Source organism: Etheostoma cragini, chromosome 16 (genome assembly GCF_013103735.1).
Source record: "Etheostoma cragini isolate CJK2018 chromosome 16, CSU_Ecrag_1.0, whole genome shotgun sequence".
NCBI classification, from domain to species: Eukaryota; Metazoa; Chordata; class Actinopteri; order Perciformes; family Percidae; genus Etheostoma; species Etheostoma cragini.
Window position 1 is genome coordinate 10,464,464 of NC_048422.1, and position 17,767 is coordinate 10,482,230.

Consider the following 17,767-nt stretch of genomic DNA (forward strand, 5'->3'; position numbering starts at 1 on the left):
GCAGGATCAATTGATCAATTGATCTTCTTGACATCTGTACTACGTATAATATATGTCAGGAAGATGTGCCCGAGATTGTATCTGTAAAATCTAAAGCGGATGTTGGGACTATGTATAATATACGTTAGAAAGATGTATAAGCCCGCATCTGTACGACGTATTATATACGTTAGAAAGATGTATATGAGCCCGCATCTGTACGACGTATTATATACGTTAGAAAGATGTATATGAGCCTGCATCTCTACGATGTATGGCATACGTCGAAACGATGTATATGAGCCTGCATCTTTACGATGTATGGCATACGTTGGAACGATGTATATGAGCCTGCATCTTTACGATGTATGGCATACGTTAGAACGATGTAAATATATATACGTCGTGGAAGGAGCGGCTGCACGTCGCAGAAACGTATAGTGGCGACGTCTTGGCGACGTCGTGCCAGTGAGCAAACGACCTAACTACTACATATCCCCGCCGTATTTTGATTACATCGCCAATACGTCGTGCCGACGTATGTGTGCTAACTGGGTTGAAGTAACCATTATCATCATTATCATTAGTTTGTTAACTGTAATACATTTTTCGGAAATTTGCTAACAAGGGGATTTGGCATGTCCCATCATGTCGCCTACTGACTACATGTACTGTTTCAACTGCTGTCTCGAGCAGCTCAGTATTTATGGCTGTGTATGTGACAAGTGATTCTGTCTCGCCACCGGCATTGGACCCGAAACTGTCCGTCTATGGCTGACTGCGCGCGCGCGCGCAAACACATACACACACACACACGCGCACGCACGCACACACACACAAAGCTAGCAAAAAGAAGCGCCTACAATTTGCAGCTTTGGTTTTAGCTAATGTTGGTGGCTAATGTTAGCTACTATGTGCAAACGTTGTCTTTGACTTCACAACTCGTATCAACTGTAGGCTACTAATGAGTCCTCAGTTGCACACAGCAGAACTTTGCTAACACTAACGTAGGCTAGCCACCATACCATATCACAAGTAGCCCTGCTGTTGCAGCAAATCCCCTGGATATTATAGTAAGGGTATATATTATATATTTACGTGATAATTCAGTCAGACCTGATCACTCAGACAAGATACACATATTTCCATTGCTAATAAACGTACACATATACCCCTGGAAATTATAGGAAAATGATAACTCCAGAATTTACCTGAACATTCTTCACGTTTTCTTCAGTTTCAGTAATCCAGTCAGTGACATTTGGCATGGGTAGATTGCAAACCGGTACTGCTAGCTAATTCCTCATTTTTAAAGGTGCCGATTGGCCAAAATGGTAAGGGGCTCGATCCCATCCACTCACTACATGGCAACGTTATACTTCCTGTTTACATCCACCAAAGTAGGCTACTATGGGAGCAGCAATTCCAAAACATAGATCCATGCCTATAGCTGGGCGTAAACGTGTTTAGGCCAAGGACCCCTAATCTGAAAGAGAGATGAGCAGGGAACCCCACAACATACTGTATATAATTGAGTTAATATACAATTGATGTTAAACTGGGCCTGCAATAATGTGTAGGGTTGCCTAAAGCCTAGAGGCCTACACATACAGTTTCATGGTGCCTTACATTACTATGCTTCTATTTACATATCCGTATACCTTCATGTTTTAATGTCAAAGTGGAAGGCACACTGAATCCAAAGCTTATCTGTGTCTGTGGATGGCTACAACAGCGGCTATACCTTAGAGGCCAGTAAGCCTATCATCAATGTCATTAAGGTTGTGTGTGTTTGGTTTCTAAACAGGCTGAATTACCTTTTCTAATAATATGTTGAAATAATATACTGTATATGTTCAGACATTTTTTAATGACAATATATATATATATATATATATATATATATATATATATATATATATATATATATATATATATATATATATATATATCCATATATTAAACAATAATTTGGCCTGCAGTGACTCTGAGGATGCTACACGGGCACAGAACCAGCTCTCTGGCTTGTAGAACATAAAGGAAGGAAGACAAAATATAATAGTAGGCCTAGGAGTGACAACAATGTATAGGCTATTAACGTTCATATACAACAGTGTTTACAAAGGCCTATGCTGCAAATTTGTTTTTCAGCTAAGTTGCATTGGGACTTGTTTGCTGCTTTACCAGGGTCACAATCAATGACACACGTGGCTTTAAGAGGTGTTTATTTAATCACCAAAAACTTTCACGCTCACTTTTGCATTCAGAAGTTACACATTTCACACTCATCAGAAAGTGTGCAACCAGACCTTCATGGACTGATCTGGATTTTGGCAAGCAGTTAACCTTGATTTGTTGCTTTAAATGGCTATTGGACTGTTTTACTGAGCACCACAAGCAGATTCAAGAGGATAGCGTAGATGTCTCTACAGGTTATCAAGCTAATAGATGGTCTTAAAAGAAATTGGCTGGGGCTAGTTACTTTTTACCCTTTGTGCTTTTTTCTTCTGCAGCTTCAGGTTTGATTGCTTTTCCTTCCTCTTTCTCCTTTTTTGCGTCAGCCTTGTCATCTGTTTTCGGAGGAACTTTTTCATCTTTGTCGTCGGCTTTGTCGTCGGCTTTGTCATCTTTTTTGGCATCCGCTTTTTCTTCTTTCTCTTCCCCTTTTTTTGCTTTTTCTTTCTCCTCTTTTTCTTCTTCTTTTGCATCCTCATTGTTGTCGTCACCTCCTACTGTTTTTACCTCCTCTTGTGCTTCCTCCGTAACCTTGTCTTCCTCTGCTTCTCCTTTGTCCTCTTTCTCCCCTTCATCTTCAGCGGCCTCTGTCACCTCTTCTGTTTGCTCCTCCCCATCACCACCTGTATCAATAGATGAGAATTGTAACGTTAATTATTGTAGTTGAATTGAGCCCTTTCAGAATAAACTTTAAAAAATGCACTAACCATCTTGTCCTTCTATAGCCTCTTCATCTCCCTTAGCCTCTTCTTCATCTTCTTTCTCTTTATTGCCCTCCTCCTCTACATCCTCTTCCTCCTCTTTCTCCTCTTCCTCCTTTGTCTCCTCCGTCTCCTGTCCTTCCTCCTCTTCCTTTTCCTCCTCCTCCTCCTTCACTTCCTCCTCGGCCTCCTCCTCTTCCCCGGGGGGGCTGGCCTCTGCTTGCTGGGCGTGGCTGGCAGAGATGATCCCCTCGGTGGTGCTGAAGCTGGAGCTGAGCAGGCGTGACGTCATTAGGTAGGAGGAGCCAGAGCTCATGCTGGAGAGGATGGGCCGGGCGAAGCAGGGCGCGGAGAAACTGTGGCTGTACATAGAGGACACACTCCCAGGCCCTCCTACACTGAAGCGAGACTCCTCCCCTTCCAGCAGCTTCCTGCAGGGGTTGGTGAAAAGACAGACAATTTGTATTTCAGATGGGAACTCAGTTAGTGGCCATTTTATTAACACTCAATACTACGATGTCTGATATAAATTTTGGAAAGAGAACATTGATTCTAAGAAATCTCTGATTAGGGTTTAATCCCAGAATATGTTTACCAAAAAAGTGTCTTGCTATTTTCTACTTTTTTATACTAAGAGCCTGAACGTCAAGATAAATCCTTTATACATTTTGTTTTGCCATACAATTTGCAAACATATATACATAAAAAGAAACATGAGAAATACTATTGCTGTGTTTGAATATGCTAATGCGCTCTGACAAACACGCAGCTATGTTTTACTTAAATGTTAACAAATTTTTTCTACTTTAAATGAACTTGGGAATAACCTCTGAATCTATCTAAAAAGTGTGTCTCGCCGTAATCATTTTTGCACCACGTTAACATGCTAAAATCATCCCTACTAAGAAATTTCATCTCTTTGTTTGTCATTGATTCTTTTCATTTCCAGAAAGGACATCTCAGCTTCAGTGTTACTACTCACCTGTATGCAGCAATCTCGATGTCCAGAGCCATCTTGACATTCAGAAGGTCCTGGTACTCTTTCAGGTAACGTGCCATTTCCTGTTTGATGCCCCTTAGCTCGCTCTCCAGCTCTGCAATGGTGTCCTAAATAGAAGAAGTGAAGACAAAAGGACATATATCATGAAATAAAATGAAACACTTAAGTAATACTTTTAGAGATGAATACCCCCCCCCCCCCCCCCCATAATCAAGAAAGCTGAATAATTAATAACACATGAGGATAGAAACACAGACAAAAACTCTACTGACATGCATAGAATCTATCTCAGCGTTCTGCTTGTCCTCTATCTCCTGCAGCTGTTTCTGCAGGGACTCATTGAGGCCTCTGCATGCATCGATCTCCAGCAGGCGAGCCTGGAGCTGGCGTCGGTACTCTCCTGCTTCGTCCTTGGAGCTTCTCATGGCGTCACTGTGCTGGGCCACGGTTTCAGTCATGGTGCCCACCTTCACTCTGAACCACTCCTCTGCTGTCTGCATGTTTCTTGCTGCCAGCCTTTCATACTGGGACCGGATGTCCCTGAGAGCTCCAGAGAGGTCGGGGGCAGCGGCCTCAGACTCTACCGCCACCTGGACACCCAGCTGGACCTGAGCCTGAAGCTCAACCACTTCGCCTTCATGAATCCTCTTGAGGAAGGCCAGCTCCTCCAGTAGAGTTTCAACGCTCTTCTCCAGCTCAGCCTTAGCTAAGGCAGCCTGGTCGGCCCCACGACGGGCTTCCATCAGCTGGCCCTCGACCTCTTCCCGAGCCAGCACCTCCTCCTCATATCGACTCTGCAAGGCACTCAGGGTTTGTTCCAACCGCTCTCTCTGTCCCAGCACAGCCTGTTGTTCTGCTCTGGCCTCGTCCACGGCGGCTCTCAGGGACCGGGCCTCTTGCTCATACAGCGCTCTCAGGCGGGATGGCTCATTGTGCCTCTGCCTCAGCAGCAGCAGCTCTGCCTCCAGTGCACGGTTCTGCTGCTCCAGCTCACGCACTCTCTCAATGAAGCCAGCAAAGCGGTCGTTGAGGTCCTGCAGCTGGCCGCGCTCTTGTGTGCGTACAGTGCGGAAATCAGAGCTGATCTGGGCGGCCTGGCTAAGCTCCAGCTCCAGGGAAGAGGCTTGTGAGGAGGAGGAGAGCAGCACCCGGCCAGGAGAGGAGTACTTGACACGGGAGGACATCGGCGAAGCATGGGAGGAGTAGACAGAGTGGGTCCTCCCTCTGGTTACCGCGACACGAGGGGGAGCCTCGACATACCAGCGTCTGTATGGCGAGGCAGAATAGTAGGGGTCATATCCGATGCTACTCATGGCTCAATGGTTGGAGGACAGGCTGCTCTCCCTCTCCTCTTTGTGTATGTGTATGTGTGTGTGTGTATGTGTATGAAGGGCTCAGGTTTAAGCCTCTACTGCTCGCTGCTGCAGCAGCCTGGGCTTTTATAGCAGGACAGTGAGCTCTGACGCAAGCGCTTTCCCCAAACTCTGACAATGCAGGCTCGATAGGCTTCACTGCAACGGCAAAGAAATGAGACAGATAGGATCCATGGGAATGAGTGTAGGAGGGAACTGAGTTAAAGATAGAAAGAAGAAAAGACAGCAAGGAAGAGGTTGCAAAACTACAAGCTGCTTCTGTTTGTCATAACCGTAGGGTTTATCCAAGCTAAACCAAACCACTTTTAATAAAACAGATTAATCACAGGGTGCTTTACAGTTATACAGCAAATACCTGTAATACATTTTGTTTGCTCTTTCATTTACTCTATTTATAGTAAAAACATGTCAAAACATACTTGTTGTGCTAATCTCACCGGAGATGAGAGGGGAGGGGTGTCCTGATTTAACAGCCGTGACACAGCATCTCTCCTTCTGGTGGCGCGCTGAACTACAGCCCACAACCTCAAAAGACCTTACAATGATAATATCCCAAACAGAAGGTTAGAGGTCACATGTTCTTTTCAAAATTCTTGATCTATCAATAAGATTGGCCGATTGCAAAAACATTGGTTAATTAGCAGTGTAGATATTATATCAGTTTTTTTCTTCCTTTCAGTCTTATATTTACTATAAACTCTCCTCTCCGTTCTTCTCCTTTTCTGATTCTGCTAAAGGACCTCATGCAGTCTGACACCACATATTTTCTGAATCGGTACGTCTTAAAATCTGGCAATAATTTTGGGGAGAAAGCATAGACTGGTTAAAACATAAACATTAGATCTTCTTCTTCTAGAAACTTCTTTGCCTTTGGTAATAAGCTTTTCCGGTTATTTTTTCAATTTTAGAAAAGAAAAAATAGTGCAGCACAGATACATTGGCAGGTCAATAAAACCCAGCTGCTGACATGGATTTCCTTTTCTTGTGAGACTGGGGTGTGTCTGTGTGTGTGTGTGTGTGTGTGTGTGCAGGTATGCAGTGGCTGAGTGAAAGGGAAATGAATCTTGCTTTTGACATCCATGCATAAATGAAGTGTATTGCAGTGCTTTGCAGCAATATCTGCGTTTCTGTTTTTCCCGTGTTCTTTTGTGTGTGTGTCTGTGTGTGTGTGTGTGCGTCCGCATGTGCTTGATCCATAGTGTGAATTCTCCAGTAATTTGCCTATGCAGCAAAGGCCCCCCCAGTACTTGCAGACAGTGCTTTGCCTAAACAGAAGTGAGGCAGGCAGTGAGAGGTGGGGGACTTCAGTGGGAGCTGGAGGGACTCTGCTGCAAGCTGAGTCATCGTAACAGTTGTGATCACACAAACTCCCCTGTGTACACTCTTTCCCACCCTAACAGCAGTCTGACGATCTGCACCAAGGCGATTTTTGTCAGACAAGATGCTTATAGGACCTGGGGAAATAAAAGACAGAAAGTAGACCATTAACTTCTCTTTGCTTACAATTTAACTCACTCAAAGTGCCAATTTCTAGATTGTTACTTGTTCTCCTTGTAAAGCTGATTAACAAAACATAAAAGCTCAGCCTTAGCCAAAGTATCAAAATATTACTTTTAAAATTCCCAGTAATTTCAGACATCAAAGCTTAACTGATAACAGCAACACACACTTTGTAAAACAGCCACCCTATAGTACCCATCATCCATATTCCAAGCTTTCCAACCTTAATATACGGTACAATTCACACAGCCCCTTTTACTTGTCTTAACACAAATAAGTCCCCCACAGAAGAGCATAACACTGAGTTACAGGCAGCGCAGAAAGCGTGGCAGTCTATTCCACTGCTGGGCTGACAAGTGCCCCTTAAAAAAGAGCAACTCTCTCAGACCACTGCTCAAATGCCTTGATGACATAAAAGCCTGGATGGCTTCAAACGTTTTAAGTTTAATGAAACAAAAATAGAAGTGATGGATTTTGATGTCCACAATAGGATCCCCACTTGTCAACCTGGGTCCCTTGGTTTAATATGTCAAGCCAACCATTACCAATTTAGGGGTTAAGATTGACTCTGATTCTGAGCTTGGCAAACAGACTGGGACAGTGGTTAAATCAGGCTTTTTCCAAGTACAGCAGCTAGCCAAAATAAAGCCGGTTTTACGCAGCACTTTGAGACCAATCGGTTGGATTACTGTAACGCCCTATATGTAGCCATCAGTGCCTCATGTGTTGCTCGTCTCTAAAATATGAGCACACTAGCTTCACTCCACTTATTTGTGTTTAAATCCCTAAATGGTCTTGCCCCATCCTACCTGTCCTAGATGCTTAACCCCCTACGCACTGACCCACTCACTCAGGTCAGCTGAACAACTGTGCCTGAGTATCCCTAAAATGAAGTGGAAACTTAAAGGGGATCGTGCCTTTGCTCTGGCAACTCCAAAAAGATGATATGGGCTTCCTGTGCCTATTAGACAGGCTTTCTTACTGTCTAATTTTAAATCTCTTCTTAAAACCCACCTTTTTTCCTTGGTCTTTCCCAACTGAGGGTGCAAACATTTTTTTTTACTGTTATACTATTTCATGCTTGAAATGTTTAATGTTTTAAATGTGTTTAATGACTTTTAGATAGATAGATAGATAGATAGATAGATAGATAGATAGATAGATAGATAGATAGATAGATAGATAGATAGACATTAATTGATCCTTTCGGAAATTCATCTTCCACCATAAAGCTCATCAGATAGATTGTATAGATAGACACGCAGACAACATACAACAACACAACCAGTAAACTAACAACAACACACAAAACCAACCATCTCTACGTCATAAAATATAAAGTGCCATTAGCACCAGCGAGTGCCATTGCACTAATTTTAGTTTGTTCTGTACAGCACCTTGAGCAACGTTGGTTGCTTTTAAAGTGCTTTATAAGTAAAAGAAAATTGTTTGATCGATTCTTGGTGGTAATAGTGGTCACATTAAATAGAGCTTTATTATTAGTATTTATAGAGAATTTATAGGTGAATTATTAATCCTCTTTTGGCATCTAGGGGCACTTTCAACAACAAGCTGAAAGATATACAGGTCACCACCCTAAATAACATTGCCTGCTTGATCATTTACGAGACATAAGAACAAGATTAGCCTTAATTCAATTTCTTTGGTGTTATATTTCCTGCATCACAAGGCGTACACTGTTTTCACACACCTAGCAGTCAGCCAGGCAACAAAACACTCCAAACATGCACTGTTTCTTACATCACATATCATGAATAAGCAGCTGTGGTGCAATCAGTTTTCAGCACTTCACATTCAGCGCTTAAAGACTTCGCAGGTATACAGGTCTTAAAGAGAAAAAGTACATCAGCTGGGGAGTCCCAAACTCTGATCCTGAACTCTCTTTGACAGAATGAGCTAAATTACTACTTATTTCTGGACACCTAATGAAAACAAGTTGAATGTTCCCACTCCTCCTCTGGTCTCCACTAACTCTTAAAATGTTGCTAATGGTCAACAAAAGTCACTCTGTAACTTAATCTGCCCTGGCAGGTGGCGTTCAACTGGTGTATCTGATCTTTTTTGACTGGAAAATGGGTTGAACACTACATGTGCTGTTAATATCAATTCACCATAGAGACCCAGCCACAAAAAGACACATCCAGTATTTTTCCTGCAGCATCATCCTTGTTAGTTCCTACTTTGTACAATACAGTAACCTAACCCCTTATCATGATCACACAATCAGGTTGGCATTACGCCCAGATTTCCATTAATGTGATATTTTTGGACTATTATATTTCTCTTTTTTTCTACATATTGATCATAATTTGATTTGGAGTGGCAGGAGACATTGACTTTGCCTGGCAGCTTTGGCTCTGTGGCTTAGTTTCCAAGCTCCATCAGCACTTTTATCTCTGTCCTATAAATCTGAGTGCTTCCCAACATTCATTTTCATGAAGGATACTTCGGAATATTTGCCTTTGATCATTTGTCTCAGTGTCGAATAATATTTCCAGCACGGCAGGAACACAAGACGTTTCTCGACTCAAGACTCAGAATAAGTTGAATCTCTCAGTATAATACAATTCGGTAAAGAATCTGAGATGGGGCAATTTCCTGTCAGAGGGCAGCACTTTGATCTTTTGGTTTGCAGTCAGACCCATGCTTGTGGTAAGAAAGTAAGTAAGTAAGTTAACTTTATTTCTATAGCCCCTTTCACAGACAAGAAGGGTCACAAAGTGCGTTGCAGTAAAAACAAATAAAACAGCAACCCATAAAATACCAAGCCATATTGCTAGTTTAAAGCTTGTCTAAAAAGATGTACAGCATATACAGCTGTCAGGAAATATAATGTGGTATAATATGTACTGTTTATCTAACAACTATGGGATAGACTGCCTATGGGGACAAAATGCCAGGCTTCCTCAGTCTTACTTGACACAGTATGACATATTGCATGTAAAGATTATACTAGAGCAACTCCTAGAGGTGTTGGCCTGTAACAGCAATGTGTAAATTCCTCCGACTGTTTAAGATTTAACATATATACTTTATGATGATTTGCTAAAATATGATAATGTTCCAGGTTGGACCAGGCTAAGCCCTTAAGATGAGTCAGAATGTAGTTCAAGATTTTTGGGGAGGGCTTTTTTTCATTAAACTGACAAACCTTTGTACACTACTTTTATAGTTTTTGCTGTGTCTGCATCTTTAGCCTGATCTCGACTCCTCCATTGTATAAACAAAACGTATAATTGATGTAAGAGTATTAGCAGAAGGGGTGGTTGTCAGTTAGTTGCATTATTTGAGTTGCTGGAATTGGCAGCTACATCTACAGTAAGACAAAGGACATGAGTGCATGCTGTAATCCAGCTGTGGTTTGCCAACATGTGCACCACAGTGTTGAAGCTTAGTGGACCTGTATGAGCCTCTTTGTCATTATTATACACAAAAAATGCCCTGTAAACAGATACAATATTTACTAAACATATAATTACTTCACCATGCAATGAGCTGCAGTTTCTTAGTGATGAAACTATTCATTTCAGAGTGAGGTGCCTTTCTGCAGCCAACTCTGATCTTTACACTTTTGTTGCACAGATCTCTGTTTAAAGATCATGTTGCTATTTTTGCTTAATATCTGACCTCTGGCCTTCCACCGCATTTCCAACCATCCCAGCAGAGGTCTGCTTCTATTGGTTGGGCTTATATGTCTATCAGAGCATGAATGCCTCTCACAGGCGGAAAGGAAAGGAGGCCTGTCTGCTATGCACTGCCACTATCCCTGATGCTATAAAAAGAGTGGTATGCTGGCTTGGGCTCACTGTTGGTCAGACAGTGTGTGTGTGTGTGTGTGTGCACAACCTAGGAGGGCTGAGGGAACTGTGTTTGGTTTAAGTTAAACTCAGGAGACACACTTTTAACATGGCCGCTACCCATCGTTTGGTTATTGTCCGTCACGGTGAGAGCGCCTGGAACCAAGAGAACCGCTTCTGCGGCTGGTTCGATGCTGACCTCAGTGAGAAGGGTGTGGAGGAGGCCAAGCGTGGAGCCCTGGCTATCAAAGACGCAGGCCTCAAGTTTGACGTGTGCTATACGTCCGTGCTAAAACGTGCTGTCAAGACCCTGTGGACCATCATGGAAGGCACAGACCAGATGTGGCTGCCTGTGATTCGTACCTGGCGTCTGAATGAGCGTCACTACGGAGGCCTTACTGGTCTGAACAAGGCCGAGACGGCTGAAAAGCACGGCGAGGAGCAGGTGAAGATCTGGCGCCGCTCCTTTGACATTCCACCTCCACCCATGGACAAGGACCATCCTTACAACAAAGTCATCAGCGAGGTGAGACAACTGACACTAAGGGAGGAAAGTGTTAAATAATTTAGAATAAGCAGCAATACATGAATGTGAATTCCCTCACTAATCAGAGTAATGTCATGAAGCATTAACTCGCAGCACTTTATTTTAAAGTGCTCCTATGTTATGTAACTGCTGTCAATTGTCAATGGAAGTAAACTACTTTTTTTTCTACTTCCAGTCCCGGCGCTACAAGAACCTGAAGCCCGGTGAGCTCCCCACATGTGAGTCCCTGAAGGACACCATTGCCCGTGCCCTGCCTTTCTGGAACGATGTTATCGCACCTGAAATCAAGGCAGGAAAGAACGTTATCATCGCTGCCCACGGCAACAGCCTACGGGGCATCGTCAAGCACTTAGAGGGTGAGCATTACAGTTTGTGGGTGGACAGAGCTTAAAAGAAATAAAAATAAAAAGTTCTGCAGGGAAAAGTAGAAATGAATATTGACGTTACAAAATAGCAAAGAATACTTCTGTTTGAAAATAGCTTTCATTTAATAGGTCAATGCCTAAATAATCACACTTGTCTTTACACACACACACACAGAGAGTTGTAGATTACAGAATTTAAAAATAGCGTGCAGGGACTCAGCTCAGGGACAGGGTCATGAGCTGGGTTCCCATTACAGTCACGACCTTTATGTAGAAAGGTTGTACTTTGTTCAAGGAGTGGACAGACATGGATAAGAGATGGCTTGAGAGCCTAAAGGGCAATAGTAAATGTTGGATAGGTGTGGGGGGTGTCAAGGATGACAGAAAGAAGACGTTGAAGAAGTAGATCAAGTTTCTTAGATCATATATTACAGATCGGCAATGGCTGTAATTAAAATAAGCTCCCTGTCTGCCCGGTTTAGACCCAGACAGCCTTTTATTGGATCGGTTACATTCCCTCAGTTGTTGGCTATTCCCGTGTCTACCCATCTGGTCTTTCTGCCAATCTCCCCAGGTATGTCTGATGCAGCCATCATGGAGCTGAACCTGCCCACAGGAATCCCAATTGTGTACGAGCTGGACGCAGACCTGAAGCCTGTAAAGCCCATGGCTTTCCTCGGTGATGAGGAAACCGTGAAGAAGGCCATGGAGGCTGTGGCTGCCCAGGGCAAAGCCAAGAAGTAAGCCTGTTCTGGAGGCTGTGAGGAGGCAGAAAAAGAGACTATTCCCCCTTCATCATTCAACCTTTCCTGTTATGCATTTGTTCAACCCTGTAGTCCATTCCATCTGGAGAAATGGTTAAAGATGGGTTATTTTCAGGACAGTAGCTCTGTTTGTTAAAATGACAGATGACCTGTCAATCAATGCAGACAGCTGGGCCCCACCATTTACGCAGACATCCACACATCACTCACCCCTTTTAAATTGTAGCCAAGCCCGAAGTTGTGGGCCTCACCACCCTGGCCCAACCAATAAAGAAACCTTGTTTTTATGTAGGCCTGTGTCTGTTTAATTTCTCTCCTTACCTTATATCACTTTCTCCTTTTTCTTACTCCAAATGACCTGGTCATCCTGATCTATTATTCCTCTTCAGATTCCTATTTGGAAATCAGTGGTTTCAGCAAAGTGCACAGGGGCTGTGAAATCGTATCCAGCAGGTAGAGAGGAGGGGAGGAGGGGGAAAGAGACAGAGAAACAAGTCAATGGGTTCATTCTGGCAGCATTCCATGATGCAGGAAAGAGCTTGTCTGAGTTTTTTGCCTATCTTCCTCTACAGTCAGATCCCTCGAGAAACAAACAGGTGAAGAATAATTTCAAGCAAATGCCCATTAGACATAAATTACAGACAGGTAACAAATTAAAAGAAAACCCTGTGTAAACCCTATGTAACAAATACACATGCTTCCATACAAGTGACCTTTTCCTTGCATTGTTGAGCGGTTACCTTTATTCCATGATGCAACATTTATATCCTGTTAGGAGTTGTCTCTTTCAGGATGATAATTCCTCCATCAGGATTGCTAGATGGAAGGAATATGAGTGTATCTAATGTAACAGAGCACTCTCCACCATGTACGTCAACATGAAAGACCTTTTAGAACTCCTTTCCATATACTTTTAAGGACTTTTTGTCAGGCACTTTTAGGACTGTGATGATAGCTTTTGTGCTTCACACATACTGACTGAATCCAGTATGTGGGCTGACAGCAATCCTTTTCCCTCTTTTATTCACATCACAATAAGGCACCAGTAATAAATGATTAAAAGCATTCAACATATAGGTTTATTTTAGAATTGGCAGTCTTACAGTTTATAAATTACAAAAATTTCTTTGAGTATTAAACAACATTACATTATATTGAATTAGTAAAACACACAGTATCAGACAAAAGAGTTCACCAGGACTACAAAGGGGAGGGAAGGTAAATGAGCCTGGTTCAGAGTTCTAACTAATGTTGTCCTGCCACCTACTGGCCACTAAGGGGAACACCGGCTAACTGTAAGTGAGTGAATAATGACCAAATCAATCCAGAAAATGTAGCTTGGGTTAGTGTGTTAAAATATTTATTATTGCCATGTCTGAAACCTAGGTCTTAGGATTGGGAGTCTGACAACATTGACAAGTCAAATTCAGGTTTTTGTCCATTTGACAGTTTGCAGGTAGTCTCAGAAGCTGGTCTGTACAGTCTCTTGTCACTTTCATTTGAAAGGTAATTATTAAAGCAGATTAAATTCACCAAGTTAAAAACACCAGCGTCCTCATTATCCTAGAAGGTGTTTGAGGCGGCAGACAGGTACTGTACCATAAATCAGATGAAAAGTGTGTTCCATCGGCGACAGGCTTTGATGTTGTTCAGGATGTTTGGTGCAATCAATGTTCAAACAGGCTCAGGAGCTCAGTCGTGGTTTACGTCTGAGGGCTTTTAATCAGCAGCAGTTTTAGCAGTGGTTTTTCTCTTGAAATGCTTGAAGAAGCTCGGGAGAGATGCTATCTTCGTTGGGTTCTTCTCGTACTCGACTGCTTTACAAGTTTCTGCTTTGGATACGTCTATATACTCTGCAGCACTCGTTACATTCTTTTCTATGTTGTTGATCAATTCCCCCTGGTAGAATAGAGACATAACACCTGTCAGGTTGTGGGTCCCATGACATCAGTGCATTCCTTTGTTTCACTTGTCATTAACATTTCCAAAATGAGGCAGCCGTTTTACCTGACTCTCCAACAGCATGGCAGTGTCAGCAAATATGTCGTGCAGCTGTTTGATGCAGGACTCAAGGCACATGATGTCCTGATGACGAGATTCAATCTCACTCAGAGCCTGGCTGGAAATTTGAGCGTCAGAGTTGATCTGCGGTAAGAAATGTACACCAGTTGATTTTATAATCATAATCTTATTAGCTTCACATTACATTATAACTGCATATCCAAGTTGATCAACAACAAAAACAAAACTACATGGCCCAGAACTAAAGGCTATTCCGCTAACATCAGATATGAAGATGGCAAGATTGTCACGGTGCAGCATCTCCTCCAACTCTTCATCTGTAGTCACTGCATCCACTGAAATAGAGACAAAACTGATGGGTTAACATTACTTTTCAGCAATTATACAATTGGTTTCAGATGTTGCACACCTCTGGAGCAACTAGGGGTTAAATGTCTTGCTCTGGGACACATTGGTTGATGTGACACAGCGGGAATCGGACCAGGTTCACCACACCACACCAAAGGCCTGTGTCCAATCCACTGTGCCACCACCACCCATTCACCACAGGATGGCGCAATCACACCTCTGCTCTCTATTGCTATGCCAATTTCTTGTCTAGAAACACCTATAATAATTCTACTGGCATGATAAGATCCTGGTGTGTGAAATGAAGCTATTTACACAACAATGAGCAGAGTGGGGAAGGAACAAGTGTTCATGTTTTGGCAACTCACCAATCTCCAGCTGTCTCTGAATGTGTGCTTTGCATTTCTCTCTGAAGGAGATTTGAGCCTTATGGTAGCCCCTCATGACTTCAGCAAAGCACAGAGTCAGGTGTGAGTGCTGGTGAAATCAGACGTTGAAATCAGATTATTCAACAAGAAATGAAAATTAATTCATTTAAATATAAATCACTTGCAAACAGACCATTATCAGAAGTGATTTTGGCAGGTGCGTAAAGATTTAGGCTTCCGTGTTATAAACTTAGAGTTGACCATCTTTATGTATCTGGCTTTGTATAGGAAATAAAAGTACTGCCACACCTGGTTCTTTTGAATACGCTGAATTACTGAGGCCCTTTTATTGTTGTCATCCACGTCCAAGTTCTTCTGCATTGCTGAAAGAACCCATGAGACAGATGCAATATGACATCAAGCACGGAACCAATTCCAAACTTAAATTTAAACACTATTGACAACTCTGTGCATGCAGTCATAGAAAACATGTTGTTTAAATTAGAAATTATCTAAATCAAACTGTAATAATATTCCTGCAACTAATTCATGTCATGCAGTGTCTTTTATTGATGACAAGTAGAGTGAAGTACAGTAGCCTTCCTTTTCTAACCATTTGCAAGTCAAATCCTGTGGTACAGGCTATACAGTCCCAGAATTTAAGGAAGCGCGATTTGTTGCACAGATCCTCCTCTTAGTCTCAAACAATGATGGTACACAGCCACACATGTTCATTACTCTGGATGTTGAAAAAAATGCACTGTACATACTGTGTTAAGACTCAACTAAAGTGTGAGTCAAATCAATACTGTATAAAAGCACAATCTGCAAGAATAAAAACAAACACAAATCTCCACTCACATTTCAACTTGTCTCGGACCAAGTCGGCGTTCTTCTTGGTCTCACTATTCAGCATCTGCAGCTCATCTTTGATTTCTGAGAACATCATAAGAACAGCAGGAAGAAGGAACGATTTCAACTTTTAATTTGGTACATTTCATGCAGTAAAATTTAGGGAAGATGTCAAAGAGGACTCTGCATTTTTTAATAGTTGGATTAATGGCAGCTTTGTCAACCTGCCCTTATTATTTCAACTCAAAGAAAATGTCAGATCACCTCATTTAAGTAGAATTGAGCTAATCAAAACACAAACATTTGTCAATAAGATGGAGTGTGGAGAGCACCTGCAACCACATACTGGATATGGTTTTATTTTCACAGACTGTCTTGCTTATTGTTGCTATGACATTGTTATTAGCATTGTGTAGGAGCATGTGTGTGCATGCATATTCTGTACCTGTGTCTTACAAACACATCTATTTCTACATTATATTCCTTACCCCTTCTACAAACAGGCACAGATGTGTTTGTCAAAGGCTGTTAAGCCTTTTTATTTCTGTTGCTCTGTTTGTCCTCTCAATGTTGTGTGCCCTGAAGGAGGAGATAGATATCTGAGAGCATCAGCACAACCGTAAAGGTATCAAGTTTCTATTTGTCTACAGTTTAACAAAAACTTGATTAGCTCATGGGAACATTCCCAACTAGAAATCCACATTTCACTATGACGATGGTGCTCTGTACTTACTCCTGTCTGGGTTTGGAGTGGAAAGGATGGCGCCATATCTGTTCTGCACCTCTTCTGCTTGGCAGGAGGTTTTTTCAATGAGGCTTCTCACTTCCCCCACCTATACACAGACAAAAACTTACTTTCGGCTACTGAACATGTCAACACAAAAACAGGCACAATACGTGCGAAATTTACCGTTTTAAAAAACTCCTCCATGTTGACTGTGCTCTCCGTTGTTTCTGTCATGTCATCCTGCTGTTCAAAAAAGAATTAATTAGGCTACTTAAAATGGACACCTGTTGCTCCAGATACACAGACCTTGAACGTTGTCTACATGTATATGGACAACTGAAAAATGAAATAACTTAATACGCTGCCTGTCATTAACAACACTAGCTTAACGTTAGCCATTTTTGTTTCTGCTAAGGCGAAGTCATGTCTTTTAACTGTCACAAACTGGTGTTGAATACTTGTTGTAAGTACAGCTGCAGCGCGCTCTTCATTGTCATAACGACAATAAAGACCAGTAGCCAAAGACATTCTCAGTATTTCTGTTACTTTCGGTATTTACGTCGCTCGACCTCTACCTGCTGTGTGTCCTCCTGTGGGCTTGCTGAGCTGAGCGCACCTGTGAAATAAAGAGCGCGAGCACGCTCGCGCGTAACCGTCGAAACTAGCAAACAAAGAATAATTTCCACCCACATACGTGTTTAAGCTAAAGCTTCAGGGAGCAGGTAGAACGAGTAAATCACATATGCATCGGATAATAAATTAAGCGGTTGATGCGTTGACTGTGTTTAATGTGTTTGAAAAATAAACTACCCTGGGTCAAATATGTGATAGTGCAGCCACCCAGGCTGGCGCTAATCGTTTACACTGCGAAGAGGAAATATCCGAAATCATTCACTACTCTACTCGCTGGGAACCAAAAAGTGTTAGCTGGGAAGGGGAGTTGAATGTAGAGCACTATATAGCAAGTAGTGAGGGATTTCGGACACAGCCAGTGAGGCTATTCTTTCCCCCCAGATGTTAATATTACCCGAAATGCTCCTGGTCTCTGCTTAATGTTGTTAGGCATGCTGGCATGGGACATTTAAATAGTCTAGCCATTATGTTAGTATGAACCATTTTTCTTTTTTAAAAAAGGTCCTCACATATGTGAGAACCTTTTACAAAGAAA

The 17,767-nt window shown here is 42.3% G+C and overlaps 3 protein-coding genes across 4 annotated transcripts; 1 reads left to right on the plus strand and 2 right to left on the minus strand.

Annotated features, from left to right (window-relative positions):
- Positions 1-2,187: 2,187 nt before the first annotated feature.
- Positions 2,188-5,366, minus strand: nefla (neurofilament, light polypeptide a). Its single transcript, XM_034896739.1, has 4 exons — positions 4,188-5,366; positions 3,898-4,022; positions 2,922-3,346; positions 2,188-2,837 (listed from the first exon to the last, which is right to left on the minus strand). Exons 1-4 carry the CDS (start codon positions 5,226-5,228, stop codon positions 2,458-2,460), a joined length of 1,971 nt encoding a protein of 656 aa, XP_034752630.1. The 5' UTR covers positions 5,229-5,366; the 3' UTR covers positions 2,188-2,457.
- A 5,232-nt stretch (positions 5,367-10,598) lies between these two features.
- Positions 10,599-12,569, plus strand: pgam2 (phosphoglycerate mutase 2 (muscle)). The gene is made up of 3 exons (XM_034896587.1): positions 10,599-11,132; positions 11,329-11,509; positions 12,093-12,569. The coding sequence occupies exons 1-3, from the start codon at positions 10,716-10,718 to the stop codon at positions 12,260-12,262; spliced, it is 768 nt and encodes a 255-aa protein (XP_034752478.1). The 5' UTR covers positions 10,599-10,715; the 3' UTR covers positions 12,263-12,569.
- Positions 12,570-13,846: 1,277 nt separating this feature from the next.
- LOC117959434 (syntaxin-2-like) lies at positions 13,847-17,306 on the minus strand. 2 transcript variants are annotated; one of them, XM_034896586.1, is made up of 9 exons: positions 17,175-17,306; positions 16,783-16,839; positions 16,606-16,705; positions 15,882-15,956; positions 15,330-15,403; positions 15,021-15,129; positions 14,566-14,639; positions 14,290-14,427; positions 13,847-14,181 (listed from the first exon to the last, which is right to left on the minus strand). In XM_034896586.1, exons 1-9 carry the CDS (start codon positions 17,289-17,291, stop codon positions 14,002-14,004), a joined length of 924 nt encoding a protein of 307 aa, XP_034752477.1. In that variant the 5' UTR covers positions 17,292-17,306; the 3' UTR covers positions 13,847-14,001. The 2 variants fall into 2 exon arrangements, with proteins under 2 accessions (XP_034752477.1, XP_034752476.1); XM_034896585.1 differs by having other exon boundaries at positions 16,783-16,842.
- Positions 17,307-17,767: the final 461 nt, after the last annotated feature.

What these genes read in the sequence shown, in the direction of transcription:
- nefla (XM_034896739.1), bottom strand. Translation starts at nt 5,228, where the DNA reads ATGAGTAGCATCGGATATGACCCCTACTATTCTGCCTCGCCATACAGA. An exon ending in CTGAGATAGATTCTATGCAT is followed by an intron (nt 4,023 to 4,187) that starts GTCAGTAGAGTT and finishes TCTTCTATTTAG; the next exon opens with GACACCATTGCAGAGCTGGA. An exon ending in ATCGAGATTGCTGCATACAG is followed by an intron (nt 3,347 to 3,897) that starts GTGAGTAGTAAC and finishes CAACCCCTGCAG; the next exon opens with GAAGCTGCTGGAAGGGGAGG.
- LOC117959434 (XM_034896585.1), bottom strand. Translation starts at nt 17,291, where the DNA reads ATGTGGGTGGAAATTATTCTTTGTTTGCTAGTTTCGACGGTTACGCGC. An exon ending in CACAGGAGGACACACAGCAG is followed by an intron (nt 16,843 to 17,174) that starts GTAGAGGTCGAG and finishes TTTTTTGAACAG; the next exon opens with CAGGATGACATGACAGAAAC. An exon ending in CACTCCAAACCCAGACAGGA is followed by an intron (nt 15,957 to 16,605) that starts GTAAGTACAGAG and finishes TGATGTTCTCAG; the next exon opens with AAATCAAAGATGAGCTGCAG.
- pgam2 (XM_034896587.1), top strand. Translation starts at nt 10,716, where the DNA reads ATGGCCGCTACCCATCGTTTGGTTATTGTCCGTCACGGTGAGAGCGCC. An exon ending in ACAACAAAGTCATCAGCGAG is followed by an intron (nt 11,133 to 11,328) that starts GTGAGACAACTG and finishes TTCTACTTCCAG; the next exon opens with TCCCGGCGCTACAAGAACCT. An exon ending in CATCGTCAAGCACTTAGAGG is followed by an intron (nt 11,510 to 12,092) that starts GTGAGCATTACA and finishes CAATCTCCCCAG; the next exon opens with GTATGTCTGATGCAGCCATC.